General features: G+C 43.3%; 1 protein-coding gene across 1 annotated transcript; it reads left to right on the plus strand.

The window, feature by feature from the left end:
* Positions 1–41: 41 nt before the first annotated feature.
* Positions 42–15,893, plus strand: LOC112235821 (prospero homeobox protein 1-like). The gene is made up of 5 exons (XM_024404352.2): positions 42–164; positions 920–2,528; positions 6,329–6,430; positions 7,826–8,020; positions 12,550–15,893. The coding sequence occupies exons 2-5, from the start codon at positions 921–923 to the stop codon at positions 12,715–12,717; spliced, it is 2,073 nt and encodes a 690-aa protein (XP_024260120.1). The 5' UTR covers positions 42–164; position 920; the 3' UTR covers positions 12,718–15,893.
* Positions 15,894–16,019: the final 126 nt, after the last annotated feature.

Below are 16,019 nucleotides of genomic sequence, written 5' to 3' on the forward strand. Positions count from 1 at the left end.
ATAATGAGGTTGCTTTTATTATTAAGGTGCCACGCCCCCTCCTTGTGTGGATTTAAGGGGTTCTATGAAATACAGTATTGCCCTGTTATAATAACCCTCCTCTCCTGTGGCAAGCATCAATTCTTCTCTCTTTTCTGGACAGCTATCTTCCCTCTGAGCAACAGGTAGGCAGACATCCTTTTTCTTGTTTGTGTCTGTGGGATCTTAGGAAATAAGACAGGTGAAATTTAGACGATAAGCTGTAACAATATTCTCAACAACGATAATGATTTTTTTTGAAAGTAATAGCTCAAATATATGTTTTTTTTATTAAAAGAAATAGTGTGATTGGATTTCATCAAATGAATAGCAGGTTGTCGTCATTTGGTTCTTAAAACTTGTCTGTTGCTAACAACGGTACATTAGAGCATTTCGTCACTTATAAAAGTAGTGCTCGTTCCAGTCTTATCAGTCAACAGATTTGATCTAAAACAATAAAATAAAGACATATATCCTGTAAAGAAGCACAATTTAAATATTCCCTTTCTAGAATTGACATTATATCCACATAGTTTTGAGTTAAAATGTGAGTAAGATTCTACGAGTTGCACACTATGAATACAGCTATTGTTGTCTGGTAGATTTGACTTCACAAAACGTATAACTTTCAAACTGCTGTTACCGGACAAAATACAGTATTTAATAGGTATTACCAATTGCAAAATTATTGACTTATTAATAAATACTACAGCAGATCTTCTAAATATAGTTTTATCATTAAAATTATATGTTGTTTTCTGGGGGAAATAACTTTACATTTTGCCATATTGTTGGTTTTCCATGAACAATATTGTTTTCCTTTAAGATTTCTGTAGAACTGTGTCTAATTTCTAAAACCGTTTGTTAAGATAAAGTACATTTGTCTTTATTTTGCTTGAAGCATGAACCCAAGCCTTCTGGACCACAGCATGCATCATTTCCCCAGCAGCACCTACCCAGAGGACAGAGCAGAGCATCCTCCCTCCTTTCTACACGACAACACATACAACTCGTCCACCCCTCCATCCTCCTCTCGCTCAAGCGGAGGATCCCTTATCTCTATGCTCCTACAGAAAACCATTGAGAGTGAACAGACCCTCCAGGAGAGCTCTGCTGCATATTACAACCCTGAGGCGCATATTTCCTTCTCTGCCTTGACGAGCCCTAGACTGGTGAATCATCACAGCAGCACTTCCTCCAAGAGCAGCAGCACCACCATGGAGCCTCTGTCTCCAGCCAGCCAGGCATCCACTGGGGCCAGCCCCAATGGAGCCGGGTCGAACCAGGACTGGACCCTGGAGCTGGGGGATAGACGTCAGGCAAAGCGTGCCAGAGTAGAGAACATCATCAGAGGCATAGCAGTCTCTCCTCCCAGTCCCAGTGTTCATTGTACACATGGAGAAACCACTCCTTCCAATGACCTTCAGAGTGAGACAATGGAAAACAAACAGGAGAGCAAAAGGAAACAGAGGGTGCCGCAGCACCAGGACCTCCTGAGGACGGGGGGCGCTAGCGGAAAGAGTACGGACGAAGGCCATAACCTGAGGAAGCAGCTTCAGACCATGCAGAGGCTCCTGGGTCAACTCCAGGCCAGGTTCATCCAGATCTACGAGTATCAGACTGAGTCTCAGGAGGACGTCAGGGATGGGACGTTTTCAACAGGTGTGATGGAGGACGACCACCAAAGTACTTGGAACAAAGGATACCCGGAGACAGAGGTGTTTATGGACCCTTACAGTGGAGGGCCTTTAGATAGAGGTCATCTGGTGTGGAAGAATCACAAGCTAACTGACTACATCCACTCAAACCCAGACAAAGAAGACAAACTCCTAGCAGATATTCTCAAGTATGAGCTCTCCAGAGCCGTAAACTCAAGCGTTGACTCGATTTTCAAAAACATATCACATACATTATTCAAGCCACCACAGCTACACATCAAGGATGGGGGAATGGCGGAAACAGACGATGAGCCCGTGTTCCTCAGCTCTCATGAGCCAGCGTCATCATCCACCCACGTAGACAGCATGTCACGACTCCCCCCATGTTCCAAGAGTGGTATGGTACAACTACCAGAGATTCAAACCGAGGCTCTATCTCTGGTTGTTCAAAAGCCTGCTTCAATGACTCACCCATGTTCTCCAAACCTAACAGTGAAAAGGCCTCTCCATTTCCATCAGCCCTCACTCCTATACAACCACCCCACTGATCTACATGAAGACCACCAAGTACTGGATAACCTGAAACACAACGGTTTCCATCACGATACCTTCGGAGGGCTCCCGTGTAGACCCACTACCATGGGTCTACCTACCTCAGAGATGGTTGACTTATTGTGGGATCCGGTCAAAGTGAAGTCCAAGGTGACCTCCAGGCCACCCAGGAGTCCACAGGTTCACCACCCCACAGCCACAGGGCATAACATGCTTCTGGACAGTCTCGGTCTCCCTCACGTTAAGATGGAGTATGGTAGCTTTCAGAGTATGGTGAAGAGGACCTCATATGTGCTGAATGTATCCTTTGAAAATAGTATTTTATTTTATTTACATTTTGGTGTTTTACCACATTATTCAGACAGTAAGGAAATGAGATGGGGAGACACAGGCAAGTAGGAGAAACAGAACCCCGGTCTCCGTCAGTGGTGGAAAAAAGTACCCAATTGTCATATTTGAGTAAAAAGTATAGATACCTTTAATAGAAAGTTACTCAAGTAAAAGTGGAAGTCACCCAGTAAAATCCTACTTGAGTAAAAGTTTAAAAGTATTTGGTTCTAAATATCAAAAGTATAAATAATTTCAAATTACATGTATTAAGCAAAGTAGACGGCACCATTTTCTTGATTTTAAAATGTACGGATAGCAATGGGCACTACAACATCATTTACAAAAGATGCATTTGTGTTTAGCAAGTCCGCCAGATCAGAGACAGTAGTGATGACCAGGGATGTCCCCTGTTTTGTGAGTCCGCCAGATCAGAGGCAGTAGGGATGACCAGGGATGTCATCTGTTTAGTGAGTCCGCCAGATCAGAGGCAGTAGGGATGACCAGGGATGTTCTCTGTTTAGTGAGTCCTCCAGATCAGAGACAGTAGGGATGACCAGGGATGTTCTCTTGATAAGTGCGTGAATTTGACCATTTTCCTGTCCTGTCAAGCATTCAAAATGTAACAAATACTTTTGGGTGCCAGGGAAAATGTAGACAGTAAAAAAGGATATCATTTTCTTTAGGAATGTAGTGAAGTAAAAGTCGCCCCAAAATATAAATAGTAAAGTCAAGTACAGATACTTAAGTAGTACTTTAAAGTATTTTCTACACCACTGGTATCCGGTGGTGTAAAAAGTATTTGTGACGTGCCAGGAAGAGTTACCACGACACCACGGCTCTGCACCGATATTTCACTATAGAATACTACTATATACTTTTCATTGATTTAGTAAATCTGTAATATGTTGTGGTCAACCATGACGATCTGTATTTTTCATTTCCACCAAATTATAGATTCTTTGGTTGCCTTTCTTTAGTGAGGCAATTGGCTTCAGATAGGATGAGTCATATCCACAATACTGTGCCTAAGAAAGATGGCCTTTCTTTGAGGTTTTCGCTAAGTGTCTCATAATAACCTCTCTCTGCACCACATGGATAGTCTATAAACGGAAAAAAAGTCAAGTCCTGTATGTCTATGGAGATTGCATGGCTAAAAATCAATTTACTTTTCTTCTCTATCCGGGAGAACGATATCTATGAGGCTTGGGAGAGCATTAGTAGCTGTGGAAGGATGCACTTCAAGGAGAATTTACCCTTTGATCTTGTGATCTCTACTCCGAAAGGAAATTGCTTCTACTATCTGAGTGTCGTCTAATGATAGCAGGACAGAGAAAAACATTGATGTAAAAAATAATATCTGTCTTTGAAAGTAATTGTCGGGATTCAGGAACAGAAGCTCGTTTTCAAACGGTATAAATATTGAAGTAGGGAGTGTAGAAACATAGTGAAACCTATTGATGTGAATAGAAAAAAAGAGTAGACATGATTTTCTTTAGGAATACTATGTATTTTCTCCTGTTCATGTTATTCTGATGTATGGAATGACTTGAGTAGTGTATCTGTTTAGCTCCATAACCTGACCTGTAGGAGGGTCTGACCACACACCATCTGTATCTGTTTAGCTCTATAACCTGACCTGTAGGAGGGTCTGACCACACACCATCTGTATCTGTTTAGCTCCATAACCTGACCTGTAGGAGGATCTGACCACACACCATCTGTATCTGTTTAGCTCCATAACCTGACCTGTAGGAGGGTCTGACCACACACCATCTGTATCTGTTTAGCTCCATAACCTGACCTGTAGGAGGGTCTGACCACACACCATCTGTATCTGTTTAGCTCCATAACCTGACCTGTAGGAGGATCTGACCACACACCATCTGTATCTGTTTAGCTCCATAACCTGACCTGTAGGAGGGTCTGACCACACACCATCTGTATCTGTTTAGCTCCATAACCTGACCTGTAGGAGGGTCTGACCACACACCATCTGTATCTGTTTAGCTCTATAACCTGACCTGTAGGAGGGTCTGACCACACACCATCTGTATCTGTTTAGCTCCATAACCTGACCTGTAGGAGGGTCTGACCACACACCATCTGTATCTGTTTAGCTCCATAACCTGACCTGTAGGAGGATCTGACCACACACCATCTAAATGTGTTAAGCTCCATAACCTGAATATACAGTACCTGTCAAAAAAGTTTGGACACACCTACTCGTTCCAGGGTTTTCTTTCTCTTTTGTACATTGACATAACACATATGGAGTCATGTAGTAACCAAAAAAAGTGTTCAACAAATCTTAGATTTGAGGTTCTTCAAAGTAGCCACCCTTTGCCTTGATGACAGCTTTGCTCACTCTTGGTATTCTCTCAACCAGCTTCATGAGGTCGCCACCTGGAATGCATTTGAATTAACAGGTGTGCCTTGTTAAAAAGTACATTTGTGGAATTTCTTTCCTTCTTGATGCATTTGAGCCAATCAGTTGTGTTGTGACAAGGTAGGTGTGGTATACAGAAGATAACCCTATTTGGTAAAATACCTATTCCATTTTATGGCAAGAACAGCTCAAATAAGCAAAGAGAAACAACAGTCCATCATTACTTTAAGAGATGAAGGTCAGTCAATCCATAAAATGTAAAGAACTTTGAAAGTTTCTTCAATTGCAGTCGCTACAACCATCAAGCCCTATGATGAAACTAGCTCTCATGAGGACCTCCACAGGAAAGGAAGACCCAGAGTTACCTCGGCTGCAGATGATACATTCATTAAAGTTAACTGCACCTCAGATTGCAGCCCAAATAAATGCTTCACAGAGTTCAAGTAACAGACACATCTCAACATCAACTGTTCAGAGGAGACTGCGTGAATCAGGCCTTCATGGTCGAATTGCTGCATAGAAACAACAACTAAAGGACACCAATAAGAAGAAGAGACTTGGTTGGGCCAAGAAATACGAGCAATGGACATTAGACCGGTGGAAATCTGTCCTTTGGTCTGATGAGTCCAAATGGGAGATTTTTGGTTCCAACTGCTGTTTCTGTGAGACGCAGAGTAGGTGAACGGATGATCTCTGCAGTACCCCCCGTAAAGCATGGAGGTGGTGGTGTGACGGTATTTTGCTGGTGACACTGTCAGTGATTAATTTAGAATTCAAGGCACACTTAACCAGCATGGCTACCACAGCATTCTGCAGTGATATGCCATCCATCTGGTTTGCGCTTAGTGGGACTATCATTTGTTTTTCAACAGGACAATGACCCAACACACCTCCAGGCTGTGTAAGGGCTATTTGACCAAGAAGCAGAGTGATGGAGTGCTGCATCAGATAACCTGGCCCCCACAATCACCCAACCTCAACCCAATTGAGATGGTTTCGGATGAGTTGGACCGCAGAGTGAAGGAAAAGCAGCCAACAAGTGCTCAGCATATGTGGGAACTCCAATACGGTTGGAAAAGCATTCCAGGTGAAACTGGTTGAGAGAATGCCAGAAGTGTGCAAAGCTGTCATCAAGGCAAAGGGTGGCTACTTTAAAGAATCTCAAATATAATGTATTTTAATTTGTTTCACACTTTTTTGGTTACTACATGATTCCATACATGTTATTTCAGTGTTGATGTCTTCACTATTATTCTACTATGTAAAAAATAGTAAAAAAATAAAGAAAAACCCTGGAATGAGTAGGTGTCTCCAAACTTTTGACTGGTAGGTGGGTCTGACCACACAACATCTAAATTTGTTAGCTCCATAACCTGACCTGTAGGAGGGTCTGACCACACACCACCTGAAGAAAGCCAAGTTGATGTTCTTCTATACACGCTACCCTAGCTCTAACGTGCTCACAGCCTTTTTCTCCGATATCCAGGTAATGGAATACACTACATGGCCAAAAGTATGTGGACACCTGCTCGTCCAACATCTCATTCCAAAATCATGGGCATTAATATGGAGTTGCCCCCCCTCTGCTGCTATAACAGCCTCCACTCTTCTGAAAAGGCTTTCCACTAGGATGTTGGAACATTGGTCTGGCTTGCAGTCGGCGTTCCAATTCATCCCAAAGGTGTTCAATATTGAGGTCACGGCTCTGTGCAGGCCAGTCAAGTTCTTCCACATCGATCTCATGGCATTGCCATGCTGAAACGGGAATGGGCCTTCCCCAAACTGTTGCCACAAAGTTGGAAGCACAGATTTGTCTACAATGTCATTGTATGCTGTAGCGTTAAGATTTCCCTTCACTGGAACTAAGGGGCCTACCTTGAACCATGAAAAACAGCCCCAGACCATTATTCCTCCTTCACCAAACTTTACAGTTGGCACTATGCATTCGGGCAGGTAGTGTTCTCCTGGCATTCGCCAAACCCAGATTTGTCCGTCGGACTGCCAGATGGTGAAGTGTCTGGTGATCTTAGGCTTGTGTGTTTCTGCTCGGCCATAGAAACCCGATTCACGAAGCTCCCGATGTTGCTTCCAGAGGCGGTTTGGAAATCGGTAGTGAGTGCTGCAACCGAGGACATGAGCAACATGCTTCAGCACTCTGTGATCCTGTTCTGTCAGCTTGTGTGGTCTACCACTTCACGGCTGATCCGTTGTTGCTCCTAGATTTTTCCACTTCACAATAACAGCACTTACTGTTGACCGGGGGCGGCTCTAGCAGGGTAGACATTTGATGAACTGACTTGTTGGAAAGGTGGCATCCTATGACGGTGCCACTTTGAAAGTCCCTGAGCTCTTCAGTAAGGCCATTCTACTGCCAATGTTTGTCTATGGAGATTGCATGGCTATGTGCTCGATTTTTATACACCTGTCAGCTTCGGGTGTGGCTGAAATAGCCAAATCCACTCATTTGAAGGGGTGTCCACATGTTTTTGTATATATAGTGTATACAGATTTAAATCTGTTATATGTGACGTGTTATATATCCAGAGAATTATACAGATTTTAATGAATGACCTTTACCAGTATTACAAGTCCTGGTAGAGCGAATACCTGAAATGTTGAGATAGAATCCCCTAATTGAAAACAATCACTGCACACATAACTGTGGGCAATTTGCTTTATTCAAAATAGTTCATAAATGATTTATTGACATATTTACACAGAATGCAGAAACAGTTGGATGAACAAAATTCTCACACATACTAAAAACAACTAAATTAAACCTACATCAAAGTGAAATAACCCAGACATAACGATCACTCATTTTAAAATAACTTATAATGTACTTACCCAAATCGTTTTGTTTCTTTGTGTTCCCATACAGCTCACTCGGTGTATCATGTCCCAGCTGATTAAATGGTTCAGTAACTTCAGAGAGTTCTACTATATTCAGATGGAGAAGTTTGCCCGCCAGGCCCGAGTGGAGGGAGTTAACAGTGTGAGGGATGTAGCAGTGAGGAGAGACTCGGAGCTCTTCAGAGCCCTCAACATGCATTACAACAAGGCCAATGACTTTCAGGTACTGTAAATCTCTGTATTCGTAAAAAAAAAAAAAATTGTACGACCATCCTGATCTCACCAGCCTACATTCTGTTTCGCTAATTGCGGATTCACACGGATTGAATTCATTGTGCTGCTCATGACTTCATCCCTTACGTCTCCATTGTGTTCAGCTGGATTCCTGTACAGACAGTCAATCTGATCCAAAGATAAGATGGTATGCACAATACATTGTTTATATGTGGTCAGCATGTACAACAGGTAAGTTCATGGAAGTCTAAGCACAGATTTAAAAAAAAAAGCTTTAAATCTGTACACGTCTACAAAAATCAATTCAAGTATGGTGAGTTGAAAACAAACAAAAGGCTTTAAAAATGGGTCAAAGGTCAATAGGCCAGACAGATATAAAACCAGATAGTTCAGAGGGGTGGAATTGATTAAATTTGATGTTGGTTATTCTGTCTGATGTCATAATGGAGAATAGAATATGAGTTTTATTCATTCATCAACAGAATCAACTGTTTATTCTTCTCTGACCCCCCCCACACTTCCTGGACACCACACACACACACAACTAACATTTTGGCTGGATCCCAGGGTCAGCTGCATTGCAATACTCCTATAACTATTTTTGAGGTTTAAATGCCTTGTTCAAGGGAACAACGGCAGGAGATTTTAAACCTGTTGCCAATTCCTTTTGACTTATTTCCCTGGACCTGGATTCAAACCAGCCTGCTTACTTACCCAAGCATTGTGATCTTGCCAAACGACATCACAAACAACTACAAATGTCAAGACAAAGAAAAGACTGACAGTTCAAAAGCAAAGTATAACTTACCATCAACACGTCTGCCAGCCAGGTGACAAAATGACTTTGTATATCAGAAAACGTGCTGTTACCAAGGTTAGTATAGTACACTAAAACTGAAACTAAAAATAATCCTTAAAAAAAAAAAGTTTTTATGAACTAAAGTAAAATAATTAAAGAAACTTGTTTGAAAAACTAAAACTATTATCTTTAAAAACAAACAAAATAAAAACCGACATGAATATGTTCAGTTTTAGTCTCTTTTTTTTTTTGGGAGGGGGGTAAAATCAAAAGGGCTTTTAAAACTTTTTTCTAATGTGGTTTTTAAGCTTGAGAATCCAGAGGGTAAACACTTCCAGGAGAATGTGATGTTTCAAACAAACTTAACTTGTGCATCACTATGTATCACTAGCTAACAGCTAACTTTCTCTACCTAACACTTAAAACTAAATCATATAAAACTCAAAACTACAGCCGTGGCCAAAAGTTTTGAGAATGACACAAGTATTAATTTCCACAAGGTTTGCTGCTTCAGTGTCTTTAGATATTTTTGTCAGATGTTACTATGGAATACTTAAATATAATTACAAGCATTTCATAAGTGTCAAAGGCTTTTATTGACAATTACATGAAGCTGATGCAAAGAGTCAATATTTGCAGTGTTGACCCTTCTTTTTCAAGACCTCTGCAATCCGCCCTGGCATGCTGTCAATTAACTTCTGGGCCACATCCTGACTGATGGCAGCCCATTCTTGCATAATCAATGCTTGGAGTTTGTCAGAATTTGTGGGTTTTTGTTTGTCCACCTGCCTCTTGAGGATTGATCACAAGTTCTCAATGGGATTAAGGTCTGGGAAGTTTCCTGGCCATGGACCCAAAATATCGATGTTTTGTTCCCCGAGCCACTTAGTTATCACTTTTGCCTTATGGCAAGATGCTCCATCATGCTGGAAAAGGCATTGTTCGTCACCAAACTGTTCCTGGATGGTTGGGAGAAGTTGCTCTCAGGATGTGTTGGTACCATTCTTCCCTCATGGCTGTGTTCTTAGGCAAAATTATGAGTGAGCCCACTCCCTTGGCTGAGAAGCAACCCCACACATGAATGGTCTCAGGATGCTTTACTGTTGGCATGACCCAGGACTGATGGTAGCGCTCACCTCGTCTTCTCCGGACAAGCTTTTTTCCCGGATGCCCCAAACAATCAGAAAGGGGATTCATCAGAGAAAATGACTTTACCCCAGTCTTCAGCAGTCCAATCTCTGTACCTTTTGCAGAATATCAGTCTGTCCCTGATGTTTTTCCTGGAGAGAAGTGGCTTCTTTGCTGCCCTTCTTGACACCAGGCCATCCTCCAAAAGTCTTCACCTTACTGTGTGTGCAGATGCACTCACACCTGCCTGCTGCCATTCCTGAGCAAGCTCTGTACTGGTGGTGCCCCGATTCCACAGCTGAATCAGCTTTAAGAGATGGTCCTGGTGCTTGCTGGACTTTCTTGGGTGCCCTGAAGCCTTCTTCACAACAATTGAACCGCTCTCCTTGAAGTTCTTGATGATCCGATAAATGGTTGATTTAGGTGCAATCTTACTGGCAGCAATATCCTTGCCTGTGAAGCCCTTTTTGTGCAAGGCAATGATGACGGCACGTATTTCCTTGCAGGTAACCATGGTTGACAGAGGAAGAACAATGATTCCAAGCACCATCCTCCTTTTGAAGCTTACAGTCTGTTATTCAAACTCAATCAGCATGACAGAGTGATCACCAGCCTTGTCCTCGTCAACACTATTACCTGTGTTAACGAGAGAATCACTGACATGATGTCAGCTGGTCCTTTTGTGGCAGGGCTGAAATGCAGTGGAAATGTTTTTTGGGGATTCAGTTCATTTGCATGGCAAAGAGGGACTTTGCAATTAATCTGATCACTCTTCACAACATTCTGGAGTATATGCAAATTGCCATCATACAAACTGAGGCAGCAGACTTTGAAAATGTATATTTGTGTCATTCTCCAAACTTTTGGCCACGACTGTGCACTGAACACAAATATAAATATGTAAAGTGTTGGTCCCGTGTTTACTTAACGGAAATAAAATATTCCAGAAATATTCCATATGCACAAAGTTTATTTCTCTCAAATTTCTTGCACAATTGGGTTTTCATCCCTGTTAGTGAGCATTTCTCCCTTGCCAAGATAATCCATCCACCTGACAGGTTTGGCATATCAAGAAGCTGATTAAACAGCATGATCATTACACAGATGCACCTTGTGCTGGGGACAGTAAAAGGCCACTCTAAAATGTGCAGTTGTATCACACAACGCCACAGATGTCTCAAGTTAAGGGAGCGTGCAATTGGCATGCCGACTGCAGGAATATACCCCAGAGCTGTTGCCAGAGAATTGCATGTTCATTTCTCTACCATAAGCTGCCTCCAATGTCATTTTAGAGAATTTGGCAGTACGTCCAAACGGCCTAACAAATGCAGACCACGTGTAACCAGTCCAGCCAAGCACCTCCACATCCAGCTTCTTCACCTGCGGGATTGTCTGAGACTAGCCACTCGGACAGCTGATGAAAGAGTGGGTTTGCGCAACCAAAGAATTTCTGCACAAAATGTCAGAAATGTCTCCGGGAAGCTCATCTAGGTGCTTTTCGTCCTCACCGGGGTCTTGACCTGACTGCAGTTTAGCGTCGTAACCGACGATGGCAACTGGTATGCTGGAGAAGTTCTTCATGAATTCATCTGTTTCAACTGCTGATGGCAGACAGAGTGTGGCGTTGTGTGGGTGAGCGGTTTGCTGATGGCAGACAGAGTGTGGCGTTGTGTGGGTGAGCGGTTTGCTGATGGCAGACAGAGTGTGGCGTTGTGTGGGTGAGCGGTTTGCTGATGGCAGACAGAGTGTGGCGTTGTGTGGGTGAGTGGTTTGCTGATGGCAGACAGAGTGTGGCGTTGTGTGGGTGAGCGGTTTGCTGATGTCAACGTTGTGAACAGAGTGCCCTATGGTGGCGGTGGGGTTATGGTATGGGGCAGGCATAAGCTACGAACAATTAACACAATTGCATTTTGTCGATGGCCACTATGAATGCACACAGATACCGTGACGAGATCCTGAGGCTCATTGTAGTGCCATTCATCTGCCGCCATCACCTCATGTTTCAGCATGATAATGTATGGCCCCATGTCACAAGGATCTGTTACACAATTCCTGGAGGCTGAAACTTTCCCAGTTCTTCCATGGCCTGCATACTCAGACATGTCACCCATTGAGCATGTTTGGGATGCTCTGGATCGAGCAACTTCGCACCACCATTGAAGAGGAGTGGGACAACATTCCACAGGCCACAGTCAACAGCCTGATCAACTCTATGTGAAGGAGACGTGTCGCGCTGCATGAGAAAAATGCTGGTCACACCAGATACTGACTGGTTTTCTGATCCACGCCACAATAGTTTTGTTAAGGTATCAGTGACCAACAGATGCATATATGTGTATTGCCAGTCAATGTAAAATCCATAGATTAGGGCCTAATGAATGTCTTACTGTTAACTGATTTCCATATGAGCTGTAACTCAGATGGCCGTTCTTTGCCTCTATAGCTCTGTCTATACATTCGAGTGGTTACATTTCTCCACACCCGTCTGCTTTTTAAAAATGTATTTATTTTTAACCAAAATGGTGGCGGCTTGTTTTTGAATTGCAGATTGTCCATTTACATATCTTACAGGTTGTGCCTTTAATCTACAGGTTCCTGACAGGTTCCTTGAAGTGGCTGAGATCACACTACAGGAGTTTTACATCTCCATCTCTCTGGCCAGAGACTCAGACCCATCCTGGAAGAAAGCCATTTATAAGGTCATCAGTAAACTGGACAGTGATGTACCGGCTGAATTCAAAGCCCCCCTCACAACATAGAAAGAGACAGACGGAGGTTGCCGTATTTAAAAACAAAGTGTATTTTCCTGCATGGGCCATGTATTGAATGGAAGCCATGCTAAACGTACAACAGCAGGACAGGGTACCCGGTGTTTCAATATATGGTCAATGTGGACGGTTCTGTAAGTCGCTTTGGAAAAACAGTGTAAGGTAAATAAGCATTGTTAACGCCATTTCCCATTCAGAGGTCCGTCGTGTGAAATGTGTGGCTGTACAGTAGGCCTATGTCACAGTTGGGTTTTATATTCACAGTAGGAGGATTGTAGAGAAAATAGCAATGTGGTTTCAATTCAAAAAAACAAAAAAAACAATGTATACAATTTTGATTGATATTGAGGCATGAGTTGCTGTAGAATCTATTATTAAAACCATGTTGGCGCATGTGAATTAAATTTGTATTTTTGCTACATCAGATCAATCTAGCAATAATACAAGTGACCTTCATTTTGAATTGTTCAGTATGCGTCAATTACGAAGGCAGTTTCAGGCATGTTAGTGAATGGGAGGACGGCCTTATTGCATTACATAATCTAAAAATGTTTTAAAGTTTCAAGAGACCACTGATGGTTTCTAAACTGTTGTAAAGAAACAACTGGACAGACAAAAAAAAAAAACACAATCCACACAAGTACAAAATCTTTTAATATACAATAGGTGCAAGTCAGCATGCGTTTCATTCTACTAGCCTGATGTGATCAGAACAATGAAACCTGTATAACATGTCAAACCTAAACTCACTTAACACTGACGTCACCCCAATACCATTAATTACATATTCAGTACATACTGCATGGACCCTGGCGAGAGGAGGAGACGTCCAGAAAACATTTGACTAACAACAACATTCTTTTAACCGACGGACTTAAAAACTAGTTTCCCATCGCTGCTTTTATCATATCAATATACTCACCTTGACGTCTCTGCTAAAAGTTCCAGCGCGTCTCGCAGGAAGAGGAAAGATTTCAATCAGACATGTGGTTTTCAACAGGTGTGACCTCAAAACATGACTTGTGGGTTTGTCTTCATATATCCCGGCAATATTAGTTGATTCGCCCTCCAGTGGTGTTGTAGTGTTCTGTTGAGTGCATCTCCTGGAAATCACCGAGTTGTAGTGTAACGCCTCTCTCTAGAGCTGCCCGCAGTAGTGCCTCTCTCTAGAGCTGCCCGCAGTAGTGCCTCTCTCTAGAGCTGCCCGCAGTAGTGCTTCTCTCTAGAGCTGCGCAGTAGTGCTTCTCTCTAGAGCTGCCCGCAGTAGTGCTTCTCTCTAGAGCTGCGCGCAGTAGTGCTTCTCTCTAGAGCTGCGCAGTAGTGCTTCTCTCTAGAGCTGCCCGCAGTAGTGCCTCTCTCTAGAGCTGCCCGCAGTAGTGCCTCTCTCTAGAGCTGCCCGCAGTAGTGCCTCTCTCTAGAGCTGCCCGCAGTAGTGCCTCTCTCTAGAGCTGCCCGCAGTAGTGCCTCTCTCTAGAGCTGCCCGCAGTAGTGCCTCTCTCTAGAGCTGCCCGCAGTAGTGCCTCTCTCTAGAGCTGCCCGCAGTAGTGCCTCTCTCTAGAGCTGCCCGCAGTAGTGCCTCTCTCTAAAGCTGCCCGCAGTAGTGCCTCTCTCTAGAGCTGCCCGCAGTAGTGCCTCTCTCTAGAGCTGCCCGCAGTAGTGCCTCTCTCTAGAGCTGCCCGCAGTAGTGCCTCTCTCTAGAGCTGCCCGCAGTAGTGCCTCTCTCTAGAGCTGCCCGCAGTAGTGCCTCTCTCTAGAGCTGCCCGCAGTAGTGCCTCTCTCTAGAGCTGCCCGCAGTAGTGCTGCCTGCAGTAGTGCTGCCTGCAGTAGAGCTGCCCGCAGTAGTGCCTCTCTCTAGGGCTGCCCGCAGTAGTGCCTCTCTCTAGGGCTGCCCGCAGTAGTGCCTCTCTCTAGGGCTGCCCGCAGTAGTGCCTCTCTCTAGAGCTGCCCGCAGTAGTGCCTCTCTCTAGAGCTGCCTGCAGTACCTACTCTCTCTAGAGCTGCCTGCAGTACCTACTCTAGAGCTGCCTGCAGTACCTACTCTAGAGCTGCCTGCAGTACCTACTCTAGAGCTGCCTGCAGTACTGACTCTAGAGCTGCCTGCAGTACTGACTCTAGAGCTGCCTGCAGTACTGACTCTAGAGCTGCCTGCAGTACTGACTCTAGAGCTGCCTGCAGTACTGACTCTAGAGCTGCCTGCAGTACTGACTCTAGAGCTGCCTGCAGTACTGACTCTAGAGCTGCCTGCAGTACTGACTCTAGAGCTGCCTGCAGTACTGACTAGTCTACAGTACTGACTCTAGAGCAGTCGACAGTACTGACTCTAGAGCTGCCTGCAGTACTGACTCTAGAGCAGTCGACAGTACTGACTCAGTGGGCCTTTCTAAATTGGATGTTTTGCACAGAACGATCATTATTAGGCAAATAATAATAAGGGCCCCAAAGAAAATAATGGTCTGGTGGATTAGAAATGCCTGGTCCCAGTCCGCCCCTGCCAGAACCATATGGTTTATTTACAGAATGCCCATTCACAACTACACTAGAGGATATATTCTATATATATATATACACATTCTATATATATTCTATTCTATATATATTCTCTCAGATTGTCATAATTGATCATATTCACTTAGACTGCAGCATAATCCAGTTTGTATGTTTCTGAATTTGTCAATCTGGATTATAGCGGTGCAGTCAGCATTTATTTCAGTCAAATTAGCAAAAGGAGGGGAAAGTCATGTTACGAAAAAAAGAATAATACAAATTGAGGCAAATATGGGCTGGTAAAGTTTGCCATTGCTAATGAGATTGTACTGTGAAAAAGACAGGTGACCATTGTTGGCTCAGTTGTTTTGGCTTGCATGCCATACCTATAGGGCATCTTTATACACAAAACAAAACCCTAAGGAACATGGCATTTGCTTCAGTTAGCAAGTTGATAGTGTAGTGAATTGACCTTTACTATAATCTTGATATTTTCTTTGTTTTACACGTAAAGGATGCTGTGTCACTGTGTCGTCATTAAAACAGCACAACATATATATACACTGTCAATTCAGTATTGGATTTGTTGGAAGAAACAGTGAATGCAAACTTTTCCTTAACTTCAAAAGTTTAGGAGTTTACGAGAATGCAACGTGAAAGTTTAAATATAATTAAATATGAGAAAATGATACTGTGTGTGTGGTTTGATTTGAGCACTGAAAACTCATTTAATTTCATCTTACCCAACCCCCCCCAGACACACACATACATTGAGGCAAAGGGTCAGCCACAGCCTCCCTGTAGCGGTT

This window comes from Oncorhynchus tshawytscha, linkage group LG18, assembly GCF_018296145.1.
Source record: "Oncorhynchus tshawytscha isolate Ot180627B linkage group LG18, Otsh_v2.0, whole genome shotgun sequence".
Classification (NCBI taxonomy): Eukaryota; Metazoa; Chordata; class Actinopteri; order Salmoniformes; family Salmonidae; genus Oncorhynchus; species Oncorhynchus tshawytscha.

Excerpts from the sequence above, each read along its gene's own strand:
- LOC112235821 (XM_024404352.2), top strand. The coding sequence starts at position 921 with ATGAACCCAAGCCTTCTGGACCACAGCATGCATCATTTCCCCAGCAGC. Across the intron at positions 2,529-6,328 it reads GGACCTCATATGTGCTGAAT|GAGGGTCTGACCACACACCA; the intron begins GTATCCTTTGAA and ends CCTGACCTGTAG. Across the intron at positions 6,431-7,825 it reads CCTTTTTCTCCGATATCCAG|CTCACTCGGTGTATCATGTC; the intron begins GTAATGGAATAC and ends GTTCCCATACAG.